Source organism: Musa acuminata, chromosome BXJ3-4 (genome assembly GCF_036884655.1).
Source record: "Musa acuminata AAA Group cultivar baxijiao chromosome BXJ3-4, Cavendish_Baxijiao_AAA, whole genome shotgun sequence".
NCBI classification, from domain to species: Eukaryota; Viridiplantae; Streptophyta; class Magnoliopsida; order Zingiberales; family Musaceae; genus Musa; species Musa acuminata.
Genome location: NC_088352.1, coordinates 32,691,432 through 32,714,646, shown reverse-complemented (window position 1 = coordinate 32,714,646; position 23,215 = coordinate 32,691,432). Strand labels below are relative to the sequence as shown.

Sequence of the window (23,215 nt, the reverse complement as noted above, 5' to 3'; positions counted from 1 at the left end):
CTAAAAAGATGATTGGCACTCTACTCTCATATCATGCAATTAATAGGTTATTTTTCTAGTTCCTATCCTATGGTTTCATAGTATTCAAGTGAGCTGCTGGAAAGCAACATGCTTAGTATAGTTACTGTACCATTTCGTGTTCGATAGACTGAAAACGACACAAGTAATGGCTGTAATAGGCAAATTATGCTTGATATCTGCCTCATTAGCCATGTGACTTGGCCCAGATAAATGATTGAGTTCTGAATGTGATAAATTTCAGACCCAGAGACAGGTGTAGTTGTCTTGGATGAAGACAGACATCCTATTGCTCGTCTTGAGGCAGCCATGGAGTGCCTTCCATTATATGATCCCTCTCGCCACTGGAATCCTGACCGCTCTTCTAATTTTTTGTATTGGACAATTCGTGATTATGCACATGCTTATCGATCTGATATCACAACTCCATTAATTGTAAGTTGCTAAGAGATTTTGAAATTTTACTGTTTTATTTAGACGGGTGGACAGTCCATCATGGACTCAACTTGCATGTAATCTAGGTTGCGGAGCGCATCATTTCTGCTGTGGATGAATTTAATGGCAAGAAGCCACCTGTGCCACTTCTGATCTCTTTTAATGCAGATGAAGTGAGGAAGCAAGCTGCAGATTCCACAGAAAGATTTAGAGCAGGTGACACTAATGCGTACATCTTCTTAGAGTGTTGAACTCTTGTCTCCCATGAATTCTCTGGTCGTAGAAGAGACTTAATGTGGAACATGCAGGAAATCCCTTATCCATCATAGATGGTGTCTTTATTGCCATTAAAGATGATATAGACTGCTATCCACACCCAACTAAAGGTCAGATTGGCAAGCATTTACTTATTTGTTAATGAAATCTTTAGAGATGAATTTATTTGTCGAATGCTTCACATTCAGGTGCTACAACATGGTTTCACGAGGTTCGCACTGTCAAGCAAGATGCGGTATGCGTTTCTAGATTACGAAGTTGTGGTGTGATACTTGTAGGAAAGGCGAACATGCATGAGCTGGGGCTTGGAACAACTGGGAACAATCCCAATTATGGGTATTTATTGCTCTAATGCTATTGGTTGTGGCAAAGATGGCTTCATGTATCACACTATATTGACTATATTCACAGTACTGTGCCAGTTTGATATCACAATATTAGTATTTAGAAGTTTGGTGTCAGATATTGTTCTCCCATAACTGGAAATTCAGCTTCTTTTGCAGAAATTTAGCCTGAATATTTTTTGTTCATTTGGAACCAAAATTTAGGAATTTACTGAGCATTCTAGTTGTAATGCTTGTCGGTTTAAAGGGAATTACATCTAGATTTAATTCTTTGATATGGTTAAGAATCCCATGTTTGAGTAGGCATTGTTAATAAATTTAAATCACATTGTAATTACAAGGGAATTTGTTATGCTTAGTGAAAGACAATTAATGGGGATATAATTTTTGCATAATGTGATTTGTTCCTGGTGTCGTCTTTGTATTTCAAAGTAGTGAGATCATTTTGTTGTTTTGTTATCTCTGAACTGAATTTTTGTGCTTTCATATTGAAGAATACTTATTTGTCCATAGAGTAAAAAGCATGTCCATATATACATTCCAACAAATGGTTTCTGCTGTTCCATGCAGTATAGAGGATACATAATTTACAAACATGTTGGCATGTGCCAAGATTGATGGCATGGTGGTTGCATAATTCTTGTTGCCACCATTGTTACCATGCTAAATTGATAAGTCTCAAATGTTGAGTCTTGAGTGAGAATGAATACCAGGCGGAAGCTTTATTTTGTGAATGTGATAATTGATTCTCTTGAGAACTCGACAAGAACCAATCTTCTTCTTTTAAGTTTGTTATAAGCTCTTGTTGGGAAATGCCCCTTTTGGAAAAACCCGTACAAGATTTCCTTCAAGGATATGATGATGTTTGTTGAAATTTTCTTTGTAAGCTTGATTACTGGTTACTAATTTCTTTACTTTTTTGTGAATATTTCCCATGGTGATTGCAAAATCTTCTCCTTTTTGCTTGATAGGTGATTCAAATAGAGTAGCAAGTAAGGATTGCAATATTGTATTGAACCCCCATATCAATTTGAGGTCGGACTAGTATGTATCAATCTGTATCAATCTGTATTAGTGTCCTTGGTGTCGGTACATTGGTATGGATCGATATTTGGAAATCAGATAAAAAAAAAAACACATTATTTTAGAGTTCTTTTACCAAAGGATTTTAATTTCGAATAATATCGCTCAGTACTAGTCCGTCAACAGAACGGTGCGCGGACTGCCCGTTACCGGGCGGTAGCGTCAATTGGGGCTGTTTTCTCTCCGTTATCATCCTAAATTGATCACTGTATTAGTAGAGAGAGAAGAAAGAGAAGAGGGAGAAGAAAAGAGAAAACCTGAAGATCTGGAGCCGCTCTCTCTCGACGATCCCGATCAGTCGTCGCCCTCCCTCGCTGGACGTTGCAGATGATGTCACCTCCTTGTCTGAGGCGATGAGGCCTCAATGACTTCTCTTATCTGCGCGGGGAGAGAAGAAGCCTTAGCGATGTCTTGGTGATGTTGCGGGGAGAAACGATTTTTTCTCCCTATGTAGTTAGAAGGAACGAGGCTTTTTTTTTTTACTTTTTTGTGCGGGGAGAAGGAACCCTCGGCTTCTTCTCCCCACGCGGGTAGAAATTGAGCGATGTTGCCTTTTTTTTTTTTTTTCGCATGGGGAGAAGGAAATGGTTTCTTCTCTCCACACGGGCAGAAACCGAGTGACGTCGCCCTTTCTCTTTTTTTTTTTTTTCGTGTGGGGAAACCAAGCGACATTGCCTTTCTCTCTCTCTTTTTTTTTTGCGCGGGAAACCGGGCAACGTTGCCTTTTTTTTTTTTTTTTTGCGCAGGGAGAAGGAAGTGATCTCTTCTCCCCACGCGAGCAGAAATCGAGCGTCATCGAAACTCTGGTACGGTACGAAATTATGAACTTTGCTTTTACCTACTTTCTTGGATTTTAAGATCAAATTCTAAAGTAAATCTAATCTATAAAATAATAGAATACAAAATCGAATTGCTTAGGCTAAGGCTTGAAGGCAGCAATTCTTATCTTTAAGGATCCATCTAAGAACTCTATTGCACATTTTCCTCTTGGTTCTCGATCAAATAAAGATTGCTTCCTTCGGTTGAAGTGCTTTTCACCTAGAAGAAAAATAGAGGGGTTTTCTTAGGTGTGGAAATTCTAAGATGTGAGCCTTATTGTTATTAAATCTTAGAAAAATTATTTATAAATTGGTATAGGTAATATGTATCTTATGATTAATTTTTTATAAATCATAGGATCTCATGATCTTACGATCCTATCCTATGATCCGAGTGTGTGAAACCCTTTATAATCCTAGGTAGGAAAGTGAATTTGACAACCTTGGTTGAGTATCAAGACATGGTGGAAACTTTAACTTGTAAGCATTAGCATTGATTCTCTCGAGAACTTATTAAGGATCACTCTTCTTTTCTATAAGTTTGTTTTAGGCTCTTGATTGGAAAACACTCCTTTTTAAGAATAACCCATACAAAATCTCCTTCTTTAAAGATCTTTATATGATGATGCTTGTTGGCATTTTCTTTGTAAAGTTGCTTATTGGCTTCTAATTTCTTCTTCATGAATCTTCACCATGGTGATCACAAAATCTTCTCCTTTTTTTGCTTGATAATGATGATTCAAGTAGAGTAACAACTATTAGATAATGAGATGGAACATGACCATAAATGATCTCAAATTGACTCTTGGTAGTAGAACAATTAACCACCAAAATATTGGCAAAGTCAGTTCTAAGCAGCATGACCCATTGTTTTTTGTCATCCTTAATGTTTATGAACTCTTTTAAGTTTTTGCTAAATTTTATAGTGGGTAGGAACTCAAATTCTTAACACATCTTATAACTAAGCTGATTAGTGACTGTAGTATACTTTTCTGTCTTGAATCCCAAATATTCCTTATTTTATGTACCATAAGTTGGTGTCAGACATTGTGGTTATGGTTGTGGGTTTGTCCCTCAGAAATTTTATACGTATGTCATCCATTTTTTCCCTTTCTGCTGTCTCTCTCTTAGTCTTATGTTAATATACTAATTTATATTCTATTTTGTATAGAACGGCAAGAAATCCATATTCATTTGAAAGATACACAGGTGGTTCTTCCTCTGGTCCTGCAGCACTTGTTGCATCTGGAATATGTTCCGCAGCTGTAGGGACAGATGGTGGAGGTTGTGTGAATGTATTCTTTGAGTTGCTTGATACTAATGTTTCAGAATACTCGCACATATTCAGATTCATTTACTTTCTGAAGGCAGGTTCAGTTAGAATTCCGTCTTCACTTTGTGGCATTGTGGGACTGAAAACAACATTTGCACGAACAGACATGACAGGGTATTACTTTTCTGGACCCCTCCATCTAGTTATTTAATATCATAACTTCATCATTAAAGATTTTGTGGATGGAACTGGAAACTATATATTATTCCTGCTGAAGTTCTTAGTTAAAAATCATTGTACTTTCCTTCTGCTACGAATCCAAGTGCCAATGTCAAATTCTTAGATTACTAAACATTTTATGTTTTCTACTAACAGAAGATCAAATTTAACTAAGATGTTTTTATATATTGTTGCCTCCAAGTTATTCTATTTATCACATATCAGTCCAACAACCCTTGTGAAAGATTGTGTACTAGAATCTGTGACTTTTGTATAGGTCATTATGCGATTGTGGAACTGTTGAAGTTGTTTCTCCTCTTGCTGCCACAGTTGAGGATGCTATGCTGGTGTAAGAAGTTCCCCACACTGAATATGATATATACTTGAAATTATCTGCACAGTTTCATTCCTTTTTCTTCAGAACTATGTTGTTTCTTGTGTTTTGCAGCTATTGTGTCAATGTAGTCCGGTAACCCAAAAACTGCATCAAAATTTTGGTCATCTTTAATTTTTGGATATGGACCCAATATTACCGGATAATGTGCATGAATCTGATTTCGGATCCAAATTTTATAGTTATCAGATATGCATCCATACTTGAACCTTAGGGTTTCTTTATTTATGTCATTCAGATCGAATTTGTGATCCTAGGTGGATCTGGTCCGACAAGGCGACAACACCACAATTTTTTGGCAACTAGACTGGAAAATGCAAAGACAGACTAAATTGATCTTATAGTTGAAAATAAATTGTGTGCTTTAGTTTACTTCCTGCCTTTTAGAAAACATAGCACATGAAGTGTTGGAGTTCTGGACTGGATTGCAAGGATATGAGACTAAAGTAAGTTGGTTTGAGAACTTTTTGTCGGCAAGGCAACGGATGCCTTCCTTTTTTGTCCCTGAAAATTTAGTTAAGGAGATCTTACAAAATGACCTGCCACAGTACCAGCAGTGCTAATTTTGGAGGAATTACAACTTGTTTTAGATGTAGTAGCAAAACTATGCACCACGTGGTTAAACTCTCCCTGTATGCAAGTGAAATCTATGACATTTGACTACACTAAATGTCTGATAACTGGAACAAAACCAAGGAATCGGACCAGTTCCTTTCTCAAAATTTATGACAGATTCTGCATCCATCTCCACAAGAACATTTCTTTAGTTATTCTGTTTGATCCTCCTCAGCCTTTCCAACAGTGAAATGCACTCTGTCATGGAAGGTCTAGCTGCTCTACAAGGTCCTCCTATCACCCAAAGGTCACCATCAGCCTTCCTGATTGCATATCCAAAACCTGCAAGAACATCAAAACCCTTATAAGAGCCATCAGATTCCTGTATAAAATTGCATCTGGGAGCCAACACTCCCTTGAATACTCTCTTGAAAGCTGTTTTGCCTCCCTGAAGTCCCCTCAGATTCAATATATCTAGTGAAGCAAGCTTCTGAAATAGACATCACCTTGCATAGCAAGAAGGGGCTGGTGCCGTGGTTGCTAAATTTGACCTCATTTATGTTTGCCATATGGACCACAAGGAATTGACAGTAAGACGGTTTCCAATTAGTAGAAAATCATGTCCAAGGAGTGTTTGGTAATATAAAATGAAAAACAAATCGATGAAATTACCATGAAAATTGAGATTAATTTCTTATAACATTTATTGCCTTAAAAATTATGGACTCTTGTCCTTCCTTTTCTTCTCATAATAACAGTTTCTCTCTAATTCACTGATGATCAATGATCAACATCATAATAGTGGTGGCCAAAGAAAACTAAGTCGGTTAGTAGCAGCATCTCCTATCTTTCAGACTTTCACAGTTATAACTGTAGATTTTTCACCTTTCATTCACCTCAACTTCACTCCTTTTCTCCTTTTCTACTGTTCTTTTTTTCATTTTCTCCTTCCGAGGTCATCAAATCACTTAAAACTAACCAAATCGATTTATTTTAGTTGAGTCTGATTGATTCCAACCAATGGCTATACAGCCAAGAAATTAGCCACAATCAGAGTGATCATTGATGATGGACATAAAAGGTGCTTATCATGTTGGAGTTAGTCGATACCATAATATGTGTTACAAAAGACATTGTTTGCATGTGAGAAAAGGGAGAAGTTAAGGGAACCAAGTTGTATTTGCATGAGTTGTCTTTTGCAATACTGGGAACCATGAGACAGCTACATATTGTCATCAATAACATGGGATCTCTATAGTGGGTACAATTGAATTCACACTGACACTTCCCCAAAAAATCATTCACATCCACTCTAATAAAGACTATTTCTTCAGGAACTACATCAATTTAACCTATACTATAAAATTTCTAGAACTTCATACTCTTGTTTTGGAACCTCTTGGATAGTTCTTTTCCATAGTGGCTTAATCTAGTCTTAAGCCTAATCGACATCTATTTCCCTGAGTAGAATTTGATGTTTTTTATCAACTACTTGTTCCATGCTGATATCATGGATCTCCAAATTTTAAGTTGATAAGTGGTGTTATTCTGCATCCTAAATTTGAAATGGATGATGAGGTAATCAAAATTTTAGTTGTCTTCATATATATATGGGCAGAAAAAAAGTGTTATTTCTTGATATTCAAAATTGAATGGCATAAATCATGCCCATGATGCTGCAAACCTTACAAAACTAATCCTGTCACTCACGTCCATAATTCACTTAGTTGGCGTTTACGAAATGTAACTGTAAGTCTGTAAGTAACTCTTTTTTTTGATAAGTGTCTGTAAGTAACTCTACGGGCTTAGTTACACTGAAAGTGTGGAATACTTATATAACAAATGTAGTTTGAGTTTGACAAGCCAAAAAGTTTTCAAGGATTGTACATTGGAATCTTCACCTGGTGGTTAGCAGATAATGATCTGTTGTTGGATCTTTGTGGCCTAGATTAGAGGTCAGAAATTGTACAACATGATGGCTAATGCATAGTGCTGTATACCTAGTAGGCAGCATTTGGTTTGGAGTAAAGCATTAAAAGGTAGGTTCTATTTGGTTTTCCATATAGCACCACAGGGCAAGATTGGTTCGTTTCTTGTTTCTATTCTTTATTTCAGCAACGAGTCATAGTTTCAATCTTATTAATTGTTTTTGGTACAAGTTCCTATTTTTATTTTGTAAGAAAAAGGAGTCTCTGAATGCCTATGATGCTAGAAACTTAGGGATTTCTACTAAACATAATGCCTTATCTATAGTTTAAGAATTGCCATATGATTGTTTCCAACATTATCTCAAAACCAGATTATGTGATTTTGAAAATGCTATGGTTTTGACTTTTGAGTGGCTTACCCTTTTCTGCAAGAACTGTTAGTGTCCAAGATCCCATAGAAATTAGGTGGGTAATAGTAGTCTTTCAATCTAAGGTATGTCCTTTTCTATATCAGTTAATGGCTTTTTCTGTGCCATAGTAGATTACTTCAGGGAATGCAGGTGGCAAATCAAATATCTATATGGTCATGAGTTCATGATACCCTATTCTGCTAGTTACAAGCGAAAGCTAAATAATTCTGGGCAGCAAAAGAGAAAAAAAAAGAATTATAAAGAAAACAAGGTCGCTTTAGTTTAATACTCAAAATCTGGTACAATCACTTCATGATCCGTGCTAAAAGAAGATTTATAGGCTTTTAATTACTAAATAATGGCCCTTCTAAATTTTGATAGTTTGAAGCATGTTTCAAAAATTCCACCATGTGAAGTCCAATAAAATGATCCAAAGAGAAGGGTAGTTCCATTATTTTCAAAAATCAAAATCATTCCTTGATCGACCAATTTTTAGGTTTCACTGAATGCTAGGACTTTGTTCTTCTGTAAAAATTGCACTCTAATGATAATTCTTAAAGTTCATATAAAATTAGTGTAGTCAAATATCAAAAGCACTAGGCACTAAGGTGCCAATACTAGAGGACGAGTGAAGCGAGGTGCTTGCAAGCAAGGTCTGCCATAATTAAATAGTATACTACCAGTACGCGGATCGCTCGCTACCGGGCGGTACACTAAAAAAAACCCCGTATCGGACGATACGGGGTAATATCAGGCAGTAACGGTCGAAATTTCGATCGTTACCGCCCGACACAACTCTATAACGGTCGATTTCGACTGTTACCGTCCGGTACCACTCGATAACGGTCGAGGTCCGTTACTGGGCGGTACGCTAAAAAAAAAACCCTGTATCGGACGATACGAGGTAATATTGGCCGGTGATGGTCAAAATTTCAATCGTTACTGCCCGACACAACTCTATAACGGTTGATTTCGACTGTTACCGCCCGGTACCACTCGGTAATGGTTGAAATCGATCGTTACCGCACTGTAGCAGAGCTACAGTGCTCCAACGGTCAATTTCATCGTTGGAGCCCTTTCTCCTTCTATTTAAGCCATTCTTCTCTCCCTTATTTCATTATACTCTCTTAAACTCTCTCTCAAACTCTTTTTTTCTCTCCTAAACTCTATAAAACAACGATTTGTGAATTCAATTGAGGCTAATTTGGGAAGATTAAGAGGAAGAACTTTCTCATCAAGAGGTATGTATTTGTTTTCTTTAATTAGAGAGTAATTAAGATCTTTAAGATTATGATTAGTGTGTTTTATGCAGTATCTGCCGTACCGAAGCGTACCGGTCGTACCGGGCGGTATGTACCGGTCCGCCAGGTACTCGGTACGCGGACCACCCTGTACCGCTACAGTGCTACAGTATCGGTACACCAGGGTGTACCGCTCGGTACGTCCTGGTGTACCGCCCGATACACCGGTACCGTACCATACCGAGCCCGGGTCGAAACTCCGGTACGGTACGGTATGGCGGACCTTGGTTTCATGCATATTAAATATTGAATAATATTTATGATATTAAAATAAGTTTAATTAACTTGTATTAAAGTTATTTAATGCTACGATTAGTCATTTTAATGATGATTTAATCGAAATTTATTTGATTTTATATCAATTCAATATCTTTAATACCTATTAGGGTATTTGTCAAGTTTATAATGGTGAAAGAGAAATAATTAGTGAAAAATTAGCTATATAATCGTATAATTAGTGTAAATAAATGATGATTTTATCATAATTTGACTCATATTGGATTAAAATTAGATATTTAATGTTTCTTTTATATGTTTAACATATATATGATGGTAAAATAAGTTTAATTATGTTTTATTAAAGTTATTTAATACTGTGATTAGTCATTTTAATGATGATTTAATCGAAATTTATTTGATTTTATGTCAATCCAATATCTTTAATACCTATTAGGGTGTTTACCATGTTTATAGTGTTGAAAGAGAAGTAATTAATGAAAAATTAACTATGTTAATAATGTAATTAGCGTATCTAATGATTTTAATACTTCTTTTATGCATGTAACATATTTATGATGATAAAATATGATTAGTTATGTTTTAATAAAATTATTTAATGTTACGATTAGTGATTTATGATCGATATTTAGTCAATTTAATATGTTTATACTTTATAGTTTATTTGATTTAAATTTGGTAGGATCATGACACCAAAGGAACATCCACATGATGATGCATGGGTTCATGCTCGAAAGCTAGATGGAAACCGTGGTAATGTATTTATTGTGACTATATTGGCAAGGGTGGAGGAATAACTCGGGTGAAAATGTATTTGACTGGTGGGTATCTTGATGTTGCAAAATACAAGAATGTTCCAACGGAGATCCGTAAATTATTTCAAAGCAAGCTTAAACAAGCAAAGGAAGATACATTAAAAAAGAAGGCAAGAGTTGAGGAAGAATATCATACGGCTACACAGGAATCAGTTTATGATCAATATGAGGGTTGCTGCGATGAAGTCGACCTGGATCTCATAGCTGGGATTCGTGCATCATTGGAGCATCAGTATATGGTCGATGAAGCAATGAGACATCGACGACCTGACTCACAATTGGAACATGGCAGTGGTAGTGGAATCCAGAGGTCAACCAGCATGAGGCAACCAACTGCTCCTTCTCAGTTAGGCCGAACTAGTAGCATGAGGTATGGTGGACTCCGTGGTTTTATGAGAGGTCTTGGTAGGAGGTCCGCACCAGATATTATTGATATTGATTCGCAAGCTTATCCTCCACAAATAATGAAACAGACACGGATTGACGATACATACACAAAAGAAAAAAAAAGGGATATTGGGAAGGCAATCTCAAAATGGTTCAATTTCCATAGGATTCCAAGCAACACAGCCCAAGGTCTATATTATCAGAGCATTGTCTCTTCTATTCAAAAGTCTGGCACGGGGATCTAACCTCCAACACTGAAGGAGATTTACGGCGTGTACTTAGATGAGGAGGTAGCAGAACTAAAGGATTGGATCAAATCCTTCAAGAGGCAATTAGATGAATATGACGTGACATTGATGTGTGATAGTTGGACAGGATCAACAAAAATGAGTATCATCAACTTTCTTGTTTATTGCAATAGAAGAGTGGTGTTTCATAAGTCCGTTAATGCTTCTGAAAAAATTCAAGATGCAAACTGCATTGAGAGCTTGATGGACACTATGGTAGAGGAGATTGGACCACAATATGTTGTCCAAATAATAACCGACAATGGAGCGAATTTCAAAAAGGTCGGTTTGCAATTAATGAAAAAAAGAAAAACTTTGTTTTGGACTCCATGTGCAGCTCATTGCAAAGATCTAATGCTGAAGGATATTGGTGAGTTGGATGCGGTCTGTTAGGACTCTAGCTTGAAGAGTCCTAATTGAGAGGGACATTCATGTAAAACCTACCTAAGCCGACCCCTATTAAAGAGATGAAGAGGTCGGCTAGGGTTAGGAGGTTGTTTCTTAGAGAAGAATTAGGAGTTGTAAAGGAATAAAAGTCTTGAGTAGGAGTCCTATTAGGAGTTGGTTAGAAGTAGGAGTCTTGAGTAGGAGTTCTATTAGGAGTTAGGGTTTAGAAGCCCTATAAATAGTCATGTATTCCTCTTATTTTCATAAGCAATAGATGAATCTTTTTTGCAGTCTTTGAGCAGCAACTTGGAGGGAGGAACCCCTATAGAGTTCCAAGGAGGCCGATCCCCTAAAGAGATCAACCCCAAGTTTAGAATCTGCAAGTGTTCTAACACCTGGTATCAGAGCAACGTTCTTGGCATCTCGCTGCCCTTCCACAGCCATCCATCAACCCTCCACAACCGTCCAAAGCAATTCCCACAATTGCTTAAAAGATCGTCGCCGAATTCTGCCATCATCTCCACCACCGCGGATCATCCTTTGATCTCCCCGTGAATTGCAATAGGTTCTGGTTTCTTACCTTACTGCTGCTGCAATCTAGTTATCCTTATTCGAAAATAAAAAAAAAATGTTCCTATATTGCTGCATAAACTTTTCGTTACAAAGTTTTCATCTCTACGACGAAAGATACATTGCAGAATTCCAACCGCATAGCACCATCTGTTTGATCTTGCTACTGTACTTTTTCTATCCAAATTTCTACGAAATTTTTATGACATCTTTGACACTTCCTAATAGTGGATTTCCCTTTGGTTTCATCGAAAAATTCTCAATATAAACTACTGATCTTTTATGTCCAATCTGCTATACTTGAAAATCTATGCTGTAGAAAATTTCAGCCGCATATTGTTGCCTTAACCCATCTATTTGCAATATTTTTTGAATGAAATTTCTTATACACTTCATAGATCATCTTGGTTTCCATCTAAGATTGATCTATTAAGAAATTCATCTCTAAAAACGATTTTGTGTTGCTGCAAATTTTCGTCGTAAACCGCTGAAATTTTTCGACGAGAATTCTGCTATCGCAACTTGCACCAATTTCCTTGCTGTTATACTGTCGAAATTCTCTTGATTAAATTAGACATCCTTGCTGTCATATAAACTATGATTTTGCTATCAATTCCCTCCTCAATTCTCTCAAGATTTTGGTAGAAATTACATCGAGAAACCATTGTTTCTTCGACGACAATTCTACTCTTACAAGACAGTACATACTTGCTGCAACTTCCACTGATTTCTATCAAACCTTTGCTGCCATCTACCACAGATCCAAAACTTTCATCCATAGCCCTAAAACTCTACTAAACCACACCCTGAAACTGCACCCAAAACAGCCACAAAACAAGCCTAAATCGTAGCCTACATCCACCGATCCACCAACACTTTCGACCATCACTTCTCTCAACCTATACATGCCTTTAACCTGACAACAAAAGAGAGATCTTAACATCATAGATTTGGAGGCATATACTATGGCATCTAAGGAGGTAATCAATGCTAAATTCGAAGCCTTGGAGACCCGAATGGAGGATAAGATTCGGACGCTCTTTACCGAACTTAGATTGGGTCGACCACTAAGCCCGAAAAAATCATATCACGGAGAGAGCTTTGCCCAATCGCACCAGGCCCGAAGAGATGAGTTCCAAGGGAGGGGAGGCTCTATGACTGACCCCAACTATCCATGCATGAGAGTGGACTTCCCTAGATGGGAAGGAGACCCGATTGGTTGGATCTCACGCGCGGAGCGATATTTTCAGTACCACAAAACCGCAGATGCATCTATGGTGAAAATTACAGCTATATATCTTGAAGGGGATGTTATACAGTGGTTTGACTGGTTTGAACATACTTATGGAGTCCTTTTATGGCAACAATTCAAAGAAGGACTGCTGATCCGTTTCAGACCAACCGATTACGAGAATATTGACGGACAACTAGCAAAGATCCGACAAACTTCCACCATTCGGGAGTACCAAACCAGGTTTGAAAGGTTATCTAATCAAACTCATGATTGGTCTCAAAAACAGCTATTGAGGACCTTCATTGAGGGCTTGAAACCGAAGATCCAAGGAGAAGTTAAAGCATGACAACCGTATACGCTTATTGGCAGCCATCTCTTTCGTACGACATCAAGAGGAGCAATTGAACCATGAAGCTCGGAGGACTAGGGTCGCTCCTCAACCAGTAATATTGAAGCCCTCAGCCCCCCCTACTGTCGACCAAATCCGTACACCAAAGCGGTTAATAAGAGAAGAGCTTCGGGAGCGATATGTGAAGGGGTTATGTTGGCATTGCGACGAGCCATAGAGCCGTGAGCATCGTTGTAGTAAAGGGAGACTTCTTATGATTGAACCAGTAGAAGAAGAGGTCATTGAACATCCAGAAGAGAGCCTTGAACATAAAGAAGAAGATGCAAAAGAAGAGCCACAACCGACCGAAGTTACAGTACATGCACTAGCCGGTTACTCAAACCCGCAAACGATGAAAGTTGGAGGCCTTCTCAAACAACAACCGATCACTGTTCTCATCGACACGGGCAGTACTAATAACTTCTTAAACAGTAAGGTTGCTGTCCAGATGAACTTACCTATTGAGAATTGCAGTAGGTTTGTCGTTAAGGTCGCCAACGGACGAATTTTGAAGTGTGATCGTAGGTGCCCGCAGGTAAAACTGTTGCTGCAGGACCAAGGGATAATTGCAGACTTCTTCCTCCTCCCTCTTGACTCTTGATGATCATGAGGCCATGCACAAAATTGAATTGTTGATGACATTAGGTGATGTTTCCTGGAATTTTATGAAACTAATTATGAAATTTTATAGTAAGGGGAAACATGTGATACTGTATAGGAAATGTGGGGGTGACGTAACAACGATTTGCACACAACAAATGGAAAAGATTTTGCATAAAGTATGCAGCGGCTTTTTGGTACAACTTGAGCAGCAAACTAAGGGAGAGCCAACATAATTTGAAGATCCAAATCTACTTCCTTTGCTTACTGAATTTTCAGATATATTTGATGAACCGCGCAGCCTACCTCTTACTCGTCGGTATGATCATTATATAACAATTCTTCCAGGCAAATGTCCAGCAAATACTTAGCCATATCGGTATCCACATCTCTAAAAGGATGAAATAGAAAGGATTGTAAAAGAGATGCTCGAAACAGGAGTTATTCGGCCAAGTTACAACCCCTACTCTTCACTGATGCTCCTCGTATGAAAGAAGGACGGAACATGGCGATTGTATATTGATTATCGAGCTTTCAATGGCATAATCGTCAAGGACAAATACCCTATTCCAATAGTAGATGAATTGCTAGATGAAAGGGAGCACAAATTTTCACAAAGCTGGACCTTTGATCCGGGTATCATCAAATACCAGTGTGCGAAAAAGACATACCAAAAACCACCTTTTGAACACACAACAACCACCACTAATTTTTGCTTTCTTCAACAGAAGGTGTAATATCTTGGGCATATCATATCAGAGGAAGGTATAGCAGTGGACCCCTCCAAAATAGAAGCAATGCAGAATTGGCCGATCCCGAGGAACATAAAATTGCTGCATGAATTTCTGGGTTTAACAAGCTACTACCGTAAGTTCGTGAAAAACTATGGAAAGATCAGTGCACCACTTACTTCCTTACTGAAAAAAGATGTCTTCCAATGGTCGGATAGAGCCTCCGCTGCCTTCAACAAACTTAAGGTAGCCATGACGACGACGTCGAGGCTAGCACTACCAGATTTCAGTCGACCCTTCATTATTGAGGTTGACGCATTTGGAGTCAGAATTAGAGTCATTCTCATGCAAGATGGTCGACCACTCACATATACTAGTAAGGCATTGTCTCCCTCCCATCAAAATATGTCAACATATGATAAGGAGATTCTCGCTATTGTGCACGCAGCAACGAGATGGAGACCCTACTTGATCGGTCGATAATTTCAAATTAAAGCTGACCATAAAAGCCTCAAGTACTTTTTGGAGCAAAAGATATCATCCCATAAGCAACAAAAATGGGTAACAAAACTTCTTGGATTTGATTATGAAATAACTTACAAAAAGTGGAAAGAGAATGTTGTTGCAGATACGCTTTCGCAGCTACCTGAGCAAGCTGAATTTTCGGCTGTTTCACTTCCGACCAGCGACTTCCTTGAGGATATTAAGATGGAATGGCAGAAAGATTCGGAGACCAGTAAGATAAAAAAAAAATTAGAGGAAGCACCAAGCTCCGTGACTCATTACAATCGGGACTCAAAAGAATTATGCTATAAGTGACTCATTGTGCTTGTAACAAATTCTACTTGCATCTTCAAGAGCAGATTTTGGACAAAGTTATTCCATATGCAGGGTACTAAATTGAAAAAGAGTACGACATATCACCCATAAACCAACAGCTAGACGAAAGTTTTAAATAGGTGCTTGGAGACAGCCCAAAGCCACCCACCAAATATGACTACCCAAAGAGAACTCCAGACCCAGCCAAGTGCCATTATTGATCGATGGATTGTGACTCGACGACGATGACCCACTAATGAAGTGCTAATACAGTGGGCGAACGTACCAATAGAAGAAGCCACTTGGGAGAACTATGATGACTTGAAGATCAAATTCCCAGAATTCACGAGTCATCAGCCTCGAGGACAAGGCTGATTTGAAGAGGGCGAGTCTGTTAGGACTCTAGCTTCGAGAGTCCTAATTGAGAGGGACATTCATGTAAAACCTACTTAAGCCGACCCGTATTAAAGAGATAAAGAGGCCGGCTTGGGTTAGGAGGTTGTTTCTTAGAGAAGAATAAGGAGTTGTAAAGGAATATGAGTCTTGAGTAGGAGTCCTATTAGGAGTTGGTTAGAAGTAGGAGTCTTGAGTAAGAGTCCTATTAGGAGTTAGGGTTTAGAAGCCCTATAAATAGTCATGTATTCCTCCTCTTTTCATAAGCAATAGATGAATCTTTTTTGCAGTCTTTGAGCAGCAACTTGGAGAGAGGAACCCCTATAGAGTTCCAAGGAGGCCGATCTCCTAAAGAGATCAACCCCAAGTTTAGAATCTGCAAGGGTTCTAACAATGCGGTCAAGAAATGTGTAGCTCGATCACAATCAATTACAAAGTTTATATATAATCATCATTGGGTCCACACTTTAATGTAAAAGTATGTAAACGGTGAGATACTTCGACCTGGAATTACTCGGTTTGCTACCAATTTTATTGCATTAAAGTCACTACAACAAAAAAGGCATGACTTGAAGTCAGTGGCTACCTCACAAGAGTGGTCTGAATCTAGATATTCGAAATTGAGCGATGGAAAGAAGATAGAAAAGGCCATTCTTTCCTCTAGATTTTGGGAGACTATAGCAGAAATCATAAACGATGTGGAACCACTTTATATTGTCCTCCGTAAGGTCGATATGAACAAGCGTCCATAGATACCGTATCTTAAATATATGTCGATTTCAGCAAGAGAGGAGGTCAGGAAAGCATTTAAAGATGATTTAAGGCCGAGCAATACGTACGAATCATTGATCGTTCGATCGAAGTTCATATGGATCAAAATATCCATAATGCAGGTAAATTCATATTCAGAATAATTTAATTTATTATTATTTAGATAATAAAAAAATCATACTAACAAAATTATGTTTTGTAGCGTATTATCTAAATCCGGCAATTCAATATCGATATGCTCTCGGAATGCAAAATAATTTCCTAATGACACTACGAAATGTTATATATCGACTCTTGCCAAACACTACCGAGGCAACTGATGCTCTTATAAAGGGTCGATTATTTCGAGAAATAGTTGGTTCATTCTCCGACGTTGTAGCTATATCGTGTCGGTACACTATGGATCCTGGTGAGGAAAAGTTATGTATATTAATTATCAATTATATTTAATGTTAATTATTTGTTATGCTAATAAAATCTTATTTATATATTTTTGTTGTCGAGTGGTTGCTACAATTTGAAGGTGATGCACCACATTTAAGGAAGGTTGCCATTCGTTTACTTTCACAGACAACATCAAGTGGTTGCGAACGTAATTGGTCAACGTTTACGTTGATTCATACGAAGGTCCGCAACAGACTCTCCTACAGACGGTTAGAGAAACTAGTATATGTCTATTATAACATGCGGCTAAAATTGCGATGTGCTTAGTTGGATAAGGAGCCAGAGGAACTAGATATTGATCCCATTGACCTCCAATTCTACAACGAAGATTCAGAGCCAATGTTAGATTGGGTTGAAGCAGCAGAGAACCAAGAGGATCCTCTATTTGATGAGGCGGGAGATCCTCAGCGTCCTTCACGTTTTATCACCGAGGTAATGGAAAAAGAAGCACAACCCCAACAGGTGAAAAATCTCCCTCGATTACTACATGGTAGGAGTCAAACTGCTCGAGGAACTACCGACACCCAACGGTCACACTTGTCTGCCCAACGTGCAAAGGCAAAGGGGAAGGCAGTAGCATCAGTTGCATCGTTGGAAAGAATCGAGTCGAGCGACGAGACACCTTCACAATCACATTCTCTTTCTCGTTCGGTCTAGAGACATGACAGTAACACAGACAGTAGTGCCTTGACAGATGATGGCGGTGATGCCAGGCAGTCGTTGGTCTCGTCTACCCAACTTGAGGGTGGTGAATGGACTGAGGAGCAATATTTTACACATGCCACTCAAGATTCAGATCATGGAACTCGACAAGGTACTGGTCAAGTTTATGTGCGGAAGGGGAAGGGGAAGACAGTGGATGAATATGAACAAATGCGACAGAGCATACACGATATAGACACAGAAAGGGACTCATCGTATTCACAGCCATTGTGTTATGGAGAATCATACGGGCAACAACAGAATGGTGATAGTTGGTCATCCTTCTCTGAGCAACAGTATGATACAGAACCGCAGATCAATAGCGAAAGTAGAAGCTCAGACATTCACCAATATATGCCTGAAGAGCTGCCTTGGACAAATATGATTCATGACGATCAATCTACGATCAGCACCACAGTGATGCATCAATGACATACGGTGTATCAATATATTATGTCATGGGATCAATTTCATGATTGAGTCCAACAAACGTATCATATTGATATGCAAATGTATCAGATCGAGGACCCTGATCCACCACCCGTAGAGGCCCGTCGTTCGTTTTGGTGGTAGAATCAACAATCAGATATATCTACATATGTGATTATTTAATTCATTTGAATTTTAGAGTTTATATTGTAACAAAATAGTCTAACAATTCAACTGATTTTTCTGTAGATATTTCAATCTATAATGGGCTGAAGTACGAACCTTGAACAAGACTACCTCAAAGCCCGAAAAAGATATGTGATACTATTCTTACCTAATTTACATTGATTTTGCTAAACTTATACTTTTACTATATTTATTTGTAACTTGAAAACCCTATCCTAGTTTTTTTAATTTTTAGGTATTTTCGGAGAGTTAAATATGTGAAATCATGTGTACCGCTCGGTACACCGTATCGTACCGTACCATACCGAGCCCAGGTCGAAGCGTCGGAATGGTACGGTAAGGCGAACCTTGCTTGCAAGTATTAGAATCATAAAAAATATAATTAAGGAGACACATCATCACTAAATTAAAAACAAGACAATAGTTGAGTTCCGTACTGTCACGGACTTAGCTGGTTTTGCCTAAGTCGTGCGGCACCCTTGTGTGTCCGTCCGCAAAGGTCAGCCTCCACGAAGCCTCCCATTGTCCCTTAGGACTAATAAAAGAGAGAACGGGTTAAAGAGAACGCCTCAATCGGGATCCACAAGCAAACATCTCCGAAAAACACTTCATAGACAATGCAAATTACAAACAGACTTTACAAGCTCTGAACAGTTGCACAACAAAGGGTAAAATTGTCCATTACAGACCGAAAAGCTCTCGCACGTGTCCACATGACACAACCTTTATTTACAAGCCTAAAGAGGCCACCAACCTAACTCAAATGAGACTTTAAAGCCTTTGGCCGCCCCTCTATATGTTGTACAAGGCATGAACATGCCAAAAGACACGAACATACATAAGCATTACATCAAACATCCTGCTTAGAAGTTTGTCCGTGACATTCTCCCTCACTTATTCCTTCGACGTCCTCGTCGAAGCCTTTGTGAACACTGCAACTCTTCGCCTTTGCTGAGTCTTCAATCTTCCGCTCCAGCTGCAATGCGCCTCCTGGCTCCCAGCTGCTCTCCGCTGCTGTTTTTGAGTAGTCGAACCTTTGATCCGCCATGCTGCTTCAACTCACCAATAACTCTGACTCTGGTGTGGGGTTGGCTGAGTTGTGTTGATCCTTGTTGATTCCTACGGATCTCCCAGATGAAGGAAAAGACCATCCTTACTGCGCCAGTCTCTCAAAATTCCACATGCTGCTTGAACTGGGTGGATGCTTGTTGGAGCTTTAACAAGCATCGTCTCGCAAACTTCTAAAGTTTTGGGTCCTTCCTCCACAAAATCTGCTCATTGACTCTCCTTTCGGTTAGTTGTCACATCCAAGTAGGTTCGTATCACTTCCGCTTTCGATTGGCATTTCGTTGGGAAATGAAGCGGACAATCTACTCTCAGTAGCACTGATCACCGTTGGTGAGGATTTGACAACTATTGTCTTCCATTATCTTCGAAGGGTCTTTGAACTTGTGCAGAGCTCCTCTGCTGGATAGATAAGAGAACTGGGGTACTCGGTTTCGCCCATCCTCTTAAGAGTTGAGAAGGCAAAGGTTACTTGACTTCGCCCGCCTCCTCGAGGTTGTACTTCATGCATCGAGCTGGTTATTGGCCTTCGCCTGCTCTTTGCTCACACTTCTGAAGCATTTGAAGTGTTTGCACTCCTTGCGTTGAGTTAGCTACTATGATTCACCTTCTCAATGCCATCGAACTTCTGGAATGCGGGAAGCTTTCACCCCAACTTGGAGTAATCCTCTGATATATGAGGTCGCCTCTGGGATTGTACCGTCTTCTCCATCAACCCTGCCGCCTACTCCACTGAGTAGCAAAGGTACAACACCGCGTACTGCTTGCTTCGTTCCTTGGTCGTGCACTCTTGCATGACCCGAAGTCCTTAACTTACGGCTATCTTGATGAGAACTTGTTGACAACGGTCTTACGAAGTTTCTTGGCCTCTGCCCTTCAGCCTTGTCTCGGTACTTGGAGATTGCCTCTGCATGCTCCACCTCCTCGGCCCCTTTCACGACCAAGCGCTCTCCCTCCAATAGAGCAAGGGATCAATGACTTGCACGGAAGTCCCGCCTCTACGGTACCATGGCGCTGCCATGCCCATGGCCCTACTATCCGTCGCCTCGCATCTGTATCCCTTTTCTTCACGATTAATAGATATGTCTTTGTGGCACTCCTCTGAGTCCAGCTCCATTCTAACTGAAGCTTGGTTTTGGGTAGCTAAGTCCCTCTGGACTCGTCGTCGCTTCCTCGCCCCTTTCGACCCCCTACTTCAACAATTCTGTGTTCTCCAAGCAGTCTGTTTGGTCGATGGAAAGACAGATTGCAACTCCCATGCATGGCCTCTGCCATCGCATTATAAGGTTTGCACCGATTCTGTTCTCCTTAGCTTCCTTGGTCGCAATGTTCGCTTACTCGACCTTGTCCTTTGACTTGTCGGGCTCCCTTAAGTGAATATGAGCTCTGGAGCAGTCCAACTCTCCAACTGCTTCAATCATACCTCTGCATGATCAAGTCCCTCTCATGGGACTCACTGGTACTTGTATTCGAACTTTTCCCTTGGTGGAACACAACCCCCATATGCTGATGACCAAGGTTTTCATCCGATGCAAAATTCGGTGCACGCCCGGAAGACCCACCTCTGCGGTACCATGGCCTTCACTCCTTGAATCCATAGCCCTTCTTGCCGTCGTGTTGTTCACCAAAGCGGAGCTTCCAGTAGCTCCCGATCATACCTCCATACGATCTAGTCCCTCACGGGTCGTCTGTCGTGTGTATCGCATTGCCACGAACTGTTCCACCACGATCCGTTGCACCATGTCGCCTCCTAGTGACATCTCCATTGCATTCTGATCCTTGTGGAATAAACTCGAATTGTCAACCCTCCATGTGTGGCCTTTGCCAATACATCGCAGGGTCTCTTTCACCTTCGATTTTGTTCACTCCTTTGGCAATCGACTTTCATCCACCCACTCTTGGGCAACACCTAGATGAAGCACCGCTCTAGAACAGTCCGTCGCCTAGTAGCTCCCGAAGTCCGCCGACTTCACTGTAATTTGTGCACCATTGTCTGGATCCTGAGCCGCTGCCCCTACCAGCACAATCTCCGCTGCGCACCGCTTCCTTCATAGCAACTCGAATGACAACACTATGGCATATTCTTCAAGAGTACCCGCCTCTGCGTCCTCTTCCCCCGTGCTAAGGCCTTTTAAACCCAACTTCGTCTCCGCAAATTGAGTCGCCTTAGTTACTCCATCAAATGCTCCTCCGAGATAAGGTGCATGTGCCCCGAAGCTCCCTTCGTCTTTGGCACCATGCAAGATGAGTCCACTCCGATAGAATGAATGGCTCATGGAACAACATGATCCTACTCTTGCCTCTGCAAGAGTCCATGTCCTTGACCTACGTCTAAGGAAAGCACTGTGCCTCCGCTCCATGTTCCAACTTCTATGCTGGCTCCCTTCATGCGGCTTGGGTACTTCGACAAGTTACACCCAAGTTGCTCCGCTCCTCGTTTTTGCATTGAGTCGATGGTGGCCCTCGTGCCCACCATTCCACGGGTCAGCCCTCCCTTGAGTTCGATCTCATATCGACTCCAAGTGTGCCTTCATTTATGTTGCTTTGGGTCGCTCCCCCACTTGATCTCGCAATGCATCCACCAATGCATTCTCTCAAGCGAGATCATGCGACAACTCCTCGCCGCTTGCTCAGCCCATTGAGCTTCGTGGGGTTGTTGTTTGTTGAGGTACTCCTCAACATATGAAGTCCGTCTCACATGATTCTCCCTCTGGAGAGCCGGGACTTACCCCTCCTGGATAACTGTCCCATTGGAGCAATATCTCTCTTCGTTTCGGAGACCACCATCCCCTTGGACTACTCCGATCTGCTGAACAAACTGTGCATGGTTCTGCCTCCTGCAAACGCACTTGCTAGATTGCGACTCCCCGTCAATATAGCCCCCGTTGCACCCCTTAAGGCCGAGCAACATGCTGAACTCGTTGCACACTTCAGCCTCCTACGGACGTATCCTTCACATGCCGAAGAGAAAGTTTCGATGCTCCATGGCGTCGAGTTTCGGTCGCCTTGGGATGGCCGCGGACATTCCATCATCCGCATACAAGCCCATGCATGAGTAACGAATTCTTTGAGTTAGCAATTCCCCTCACCTCTGTGAGCTTTGCACAACTCTTTCGGTCGCTGAGCAACTCATTCCACTTTGCATGGTCTCATTTTTTACCAAGCGCCTCACTTGCCTTGAGCACCATCAAGTATGGTTGTCAACGTTGAGCCGTAGCTCAAACTCAACCACCCCAACCTTTGTGCGCTCCGCATTCTTCCAAGCTTGCCTGTTCTCGTGGTGCCTCTTGCGCGAAGGGTTGGCCATTCCTCTGAATGCCAATGTCAGATGCCTGCTCCTCTGAGCAACTCTTTTCCCTACATCTCCATGCCCGTTTTCCCTCAAACGGTCGCGCGTGTGCTGACTGCCCTCGACGCAGCCCCGCTAGGTCCCCCACGTTTGCATGCTAAGTGTTTCTATGAGTGCTTGTCCTGCTCTGATACCATCTGTCACGGACTTAGCTGGTTTTGCCTAAGTCGTGCGGCACCCTTGCGTGTCCGTCCGCAAAGTTTAGCCTCCCCGAAGCCTCCCATTGTCCCTTAGGACCAACAAAAGCGAGAACGGGTTAAAGAGAACGCCTCAATCGGGATCCACAAGCAAACATCTCCGAAAAACACTTCATAGACAATCCAAATTACAAACAGATTTTACAAGCTCTGAACAGTTGCACAACAAA

General features: G+C 40.5%; 1 protein-coding gene across 6 annotated transcripts in view; it reads left to right on the top strand.

The window, feature by feature from the left end:
* Positions 1 to 23,215, top strand: part of LOC135636796 (fatty acid amide hydrolase-like) — an 84,733-nt gene that overhangs the window by 863 nt on the left and 60,655 nt on the right. For 5 of the 6 annotated variants that reach the window (XR_010496053.1, XR_010496052.1, XM_065148840.1 and 2 more), the window contains exons 5-11: positions 263 to 453; positions 540 to 669; positions 762 to 839; positions 918 to 1,065; positions 4,146 to 4,258; positions 4,346 to 4,421; positions 4,744 to 4,815. Coding sequence is in view for 4 of the 6 variants with exons in the window: in XM_065148840.1 (XP_065004912.1) it covers positions 263 to 453; positions 540 to 669; positions 762 to 839; positions 918 to 1,065; positions 4,146 to 4,258; positions 4,346 to 4,421; positions 4,744 to 4,815 (808 nt within the window). In the remaining 2 variants the exon portion in view is untranslated. The remainder of the gene's footprint in view (positions 1 to 262; positions 454 to 539; positions 670 to 761; positions 840 to 917; positions 1,066 to 4,145; positions 4,259 to 4,345; positions 4,422 to 4,743; positions 4,816 to 23,215) is intronic. The other variant, XM_065148839.1, reaches the window with a different exon arrangement.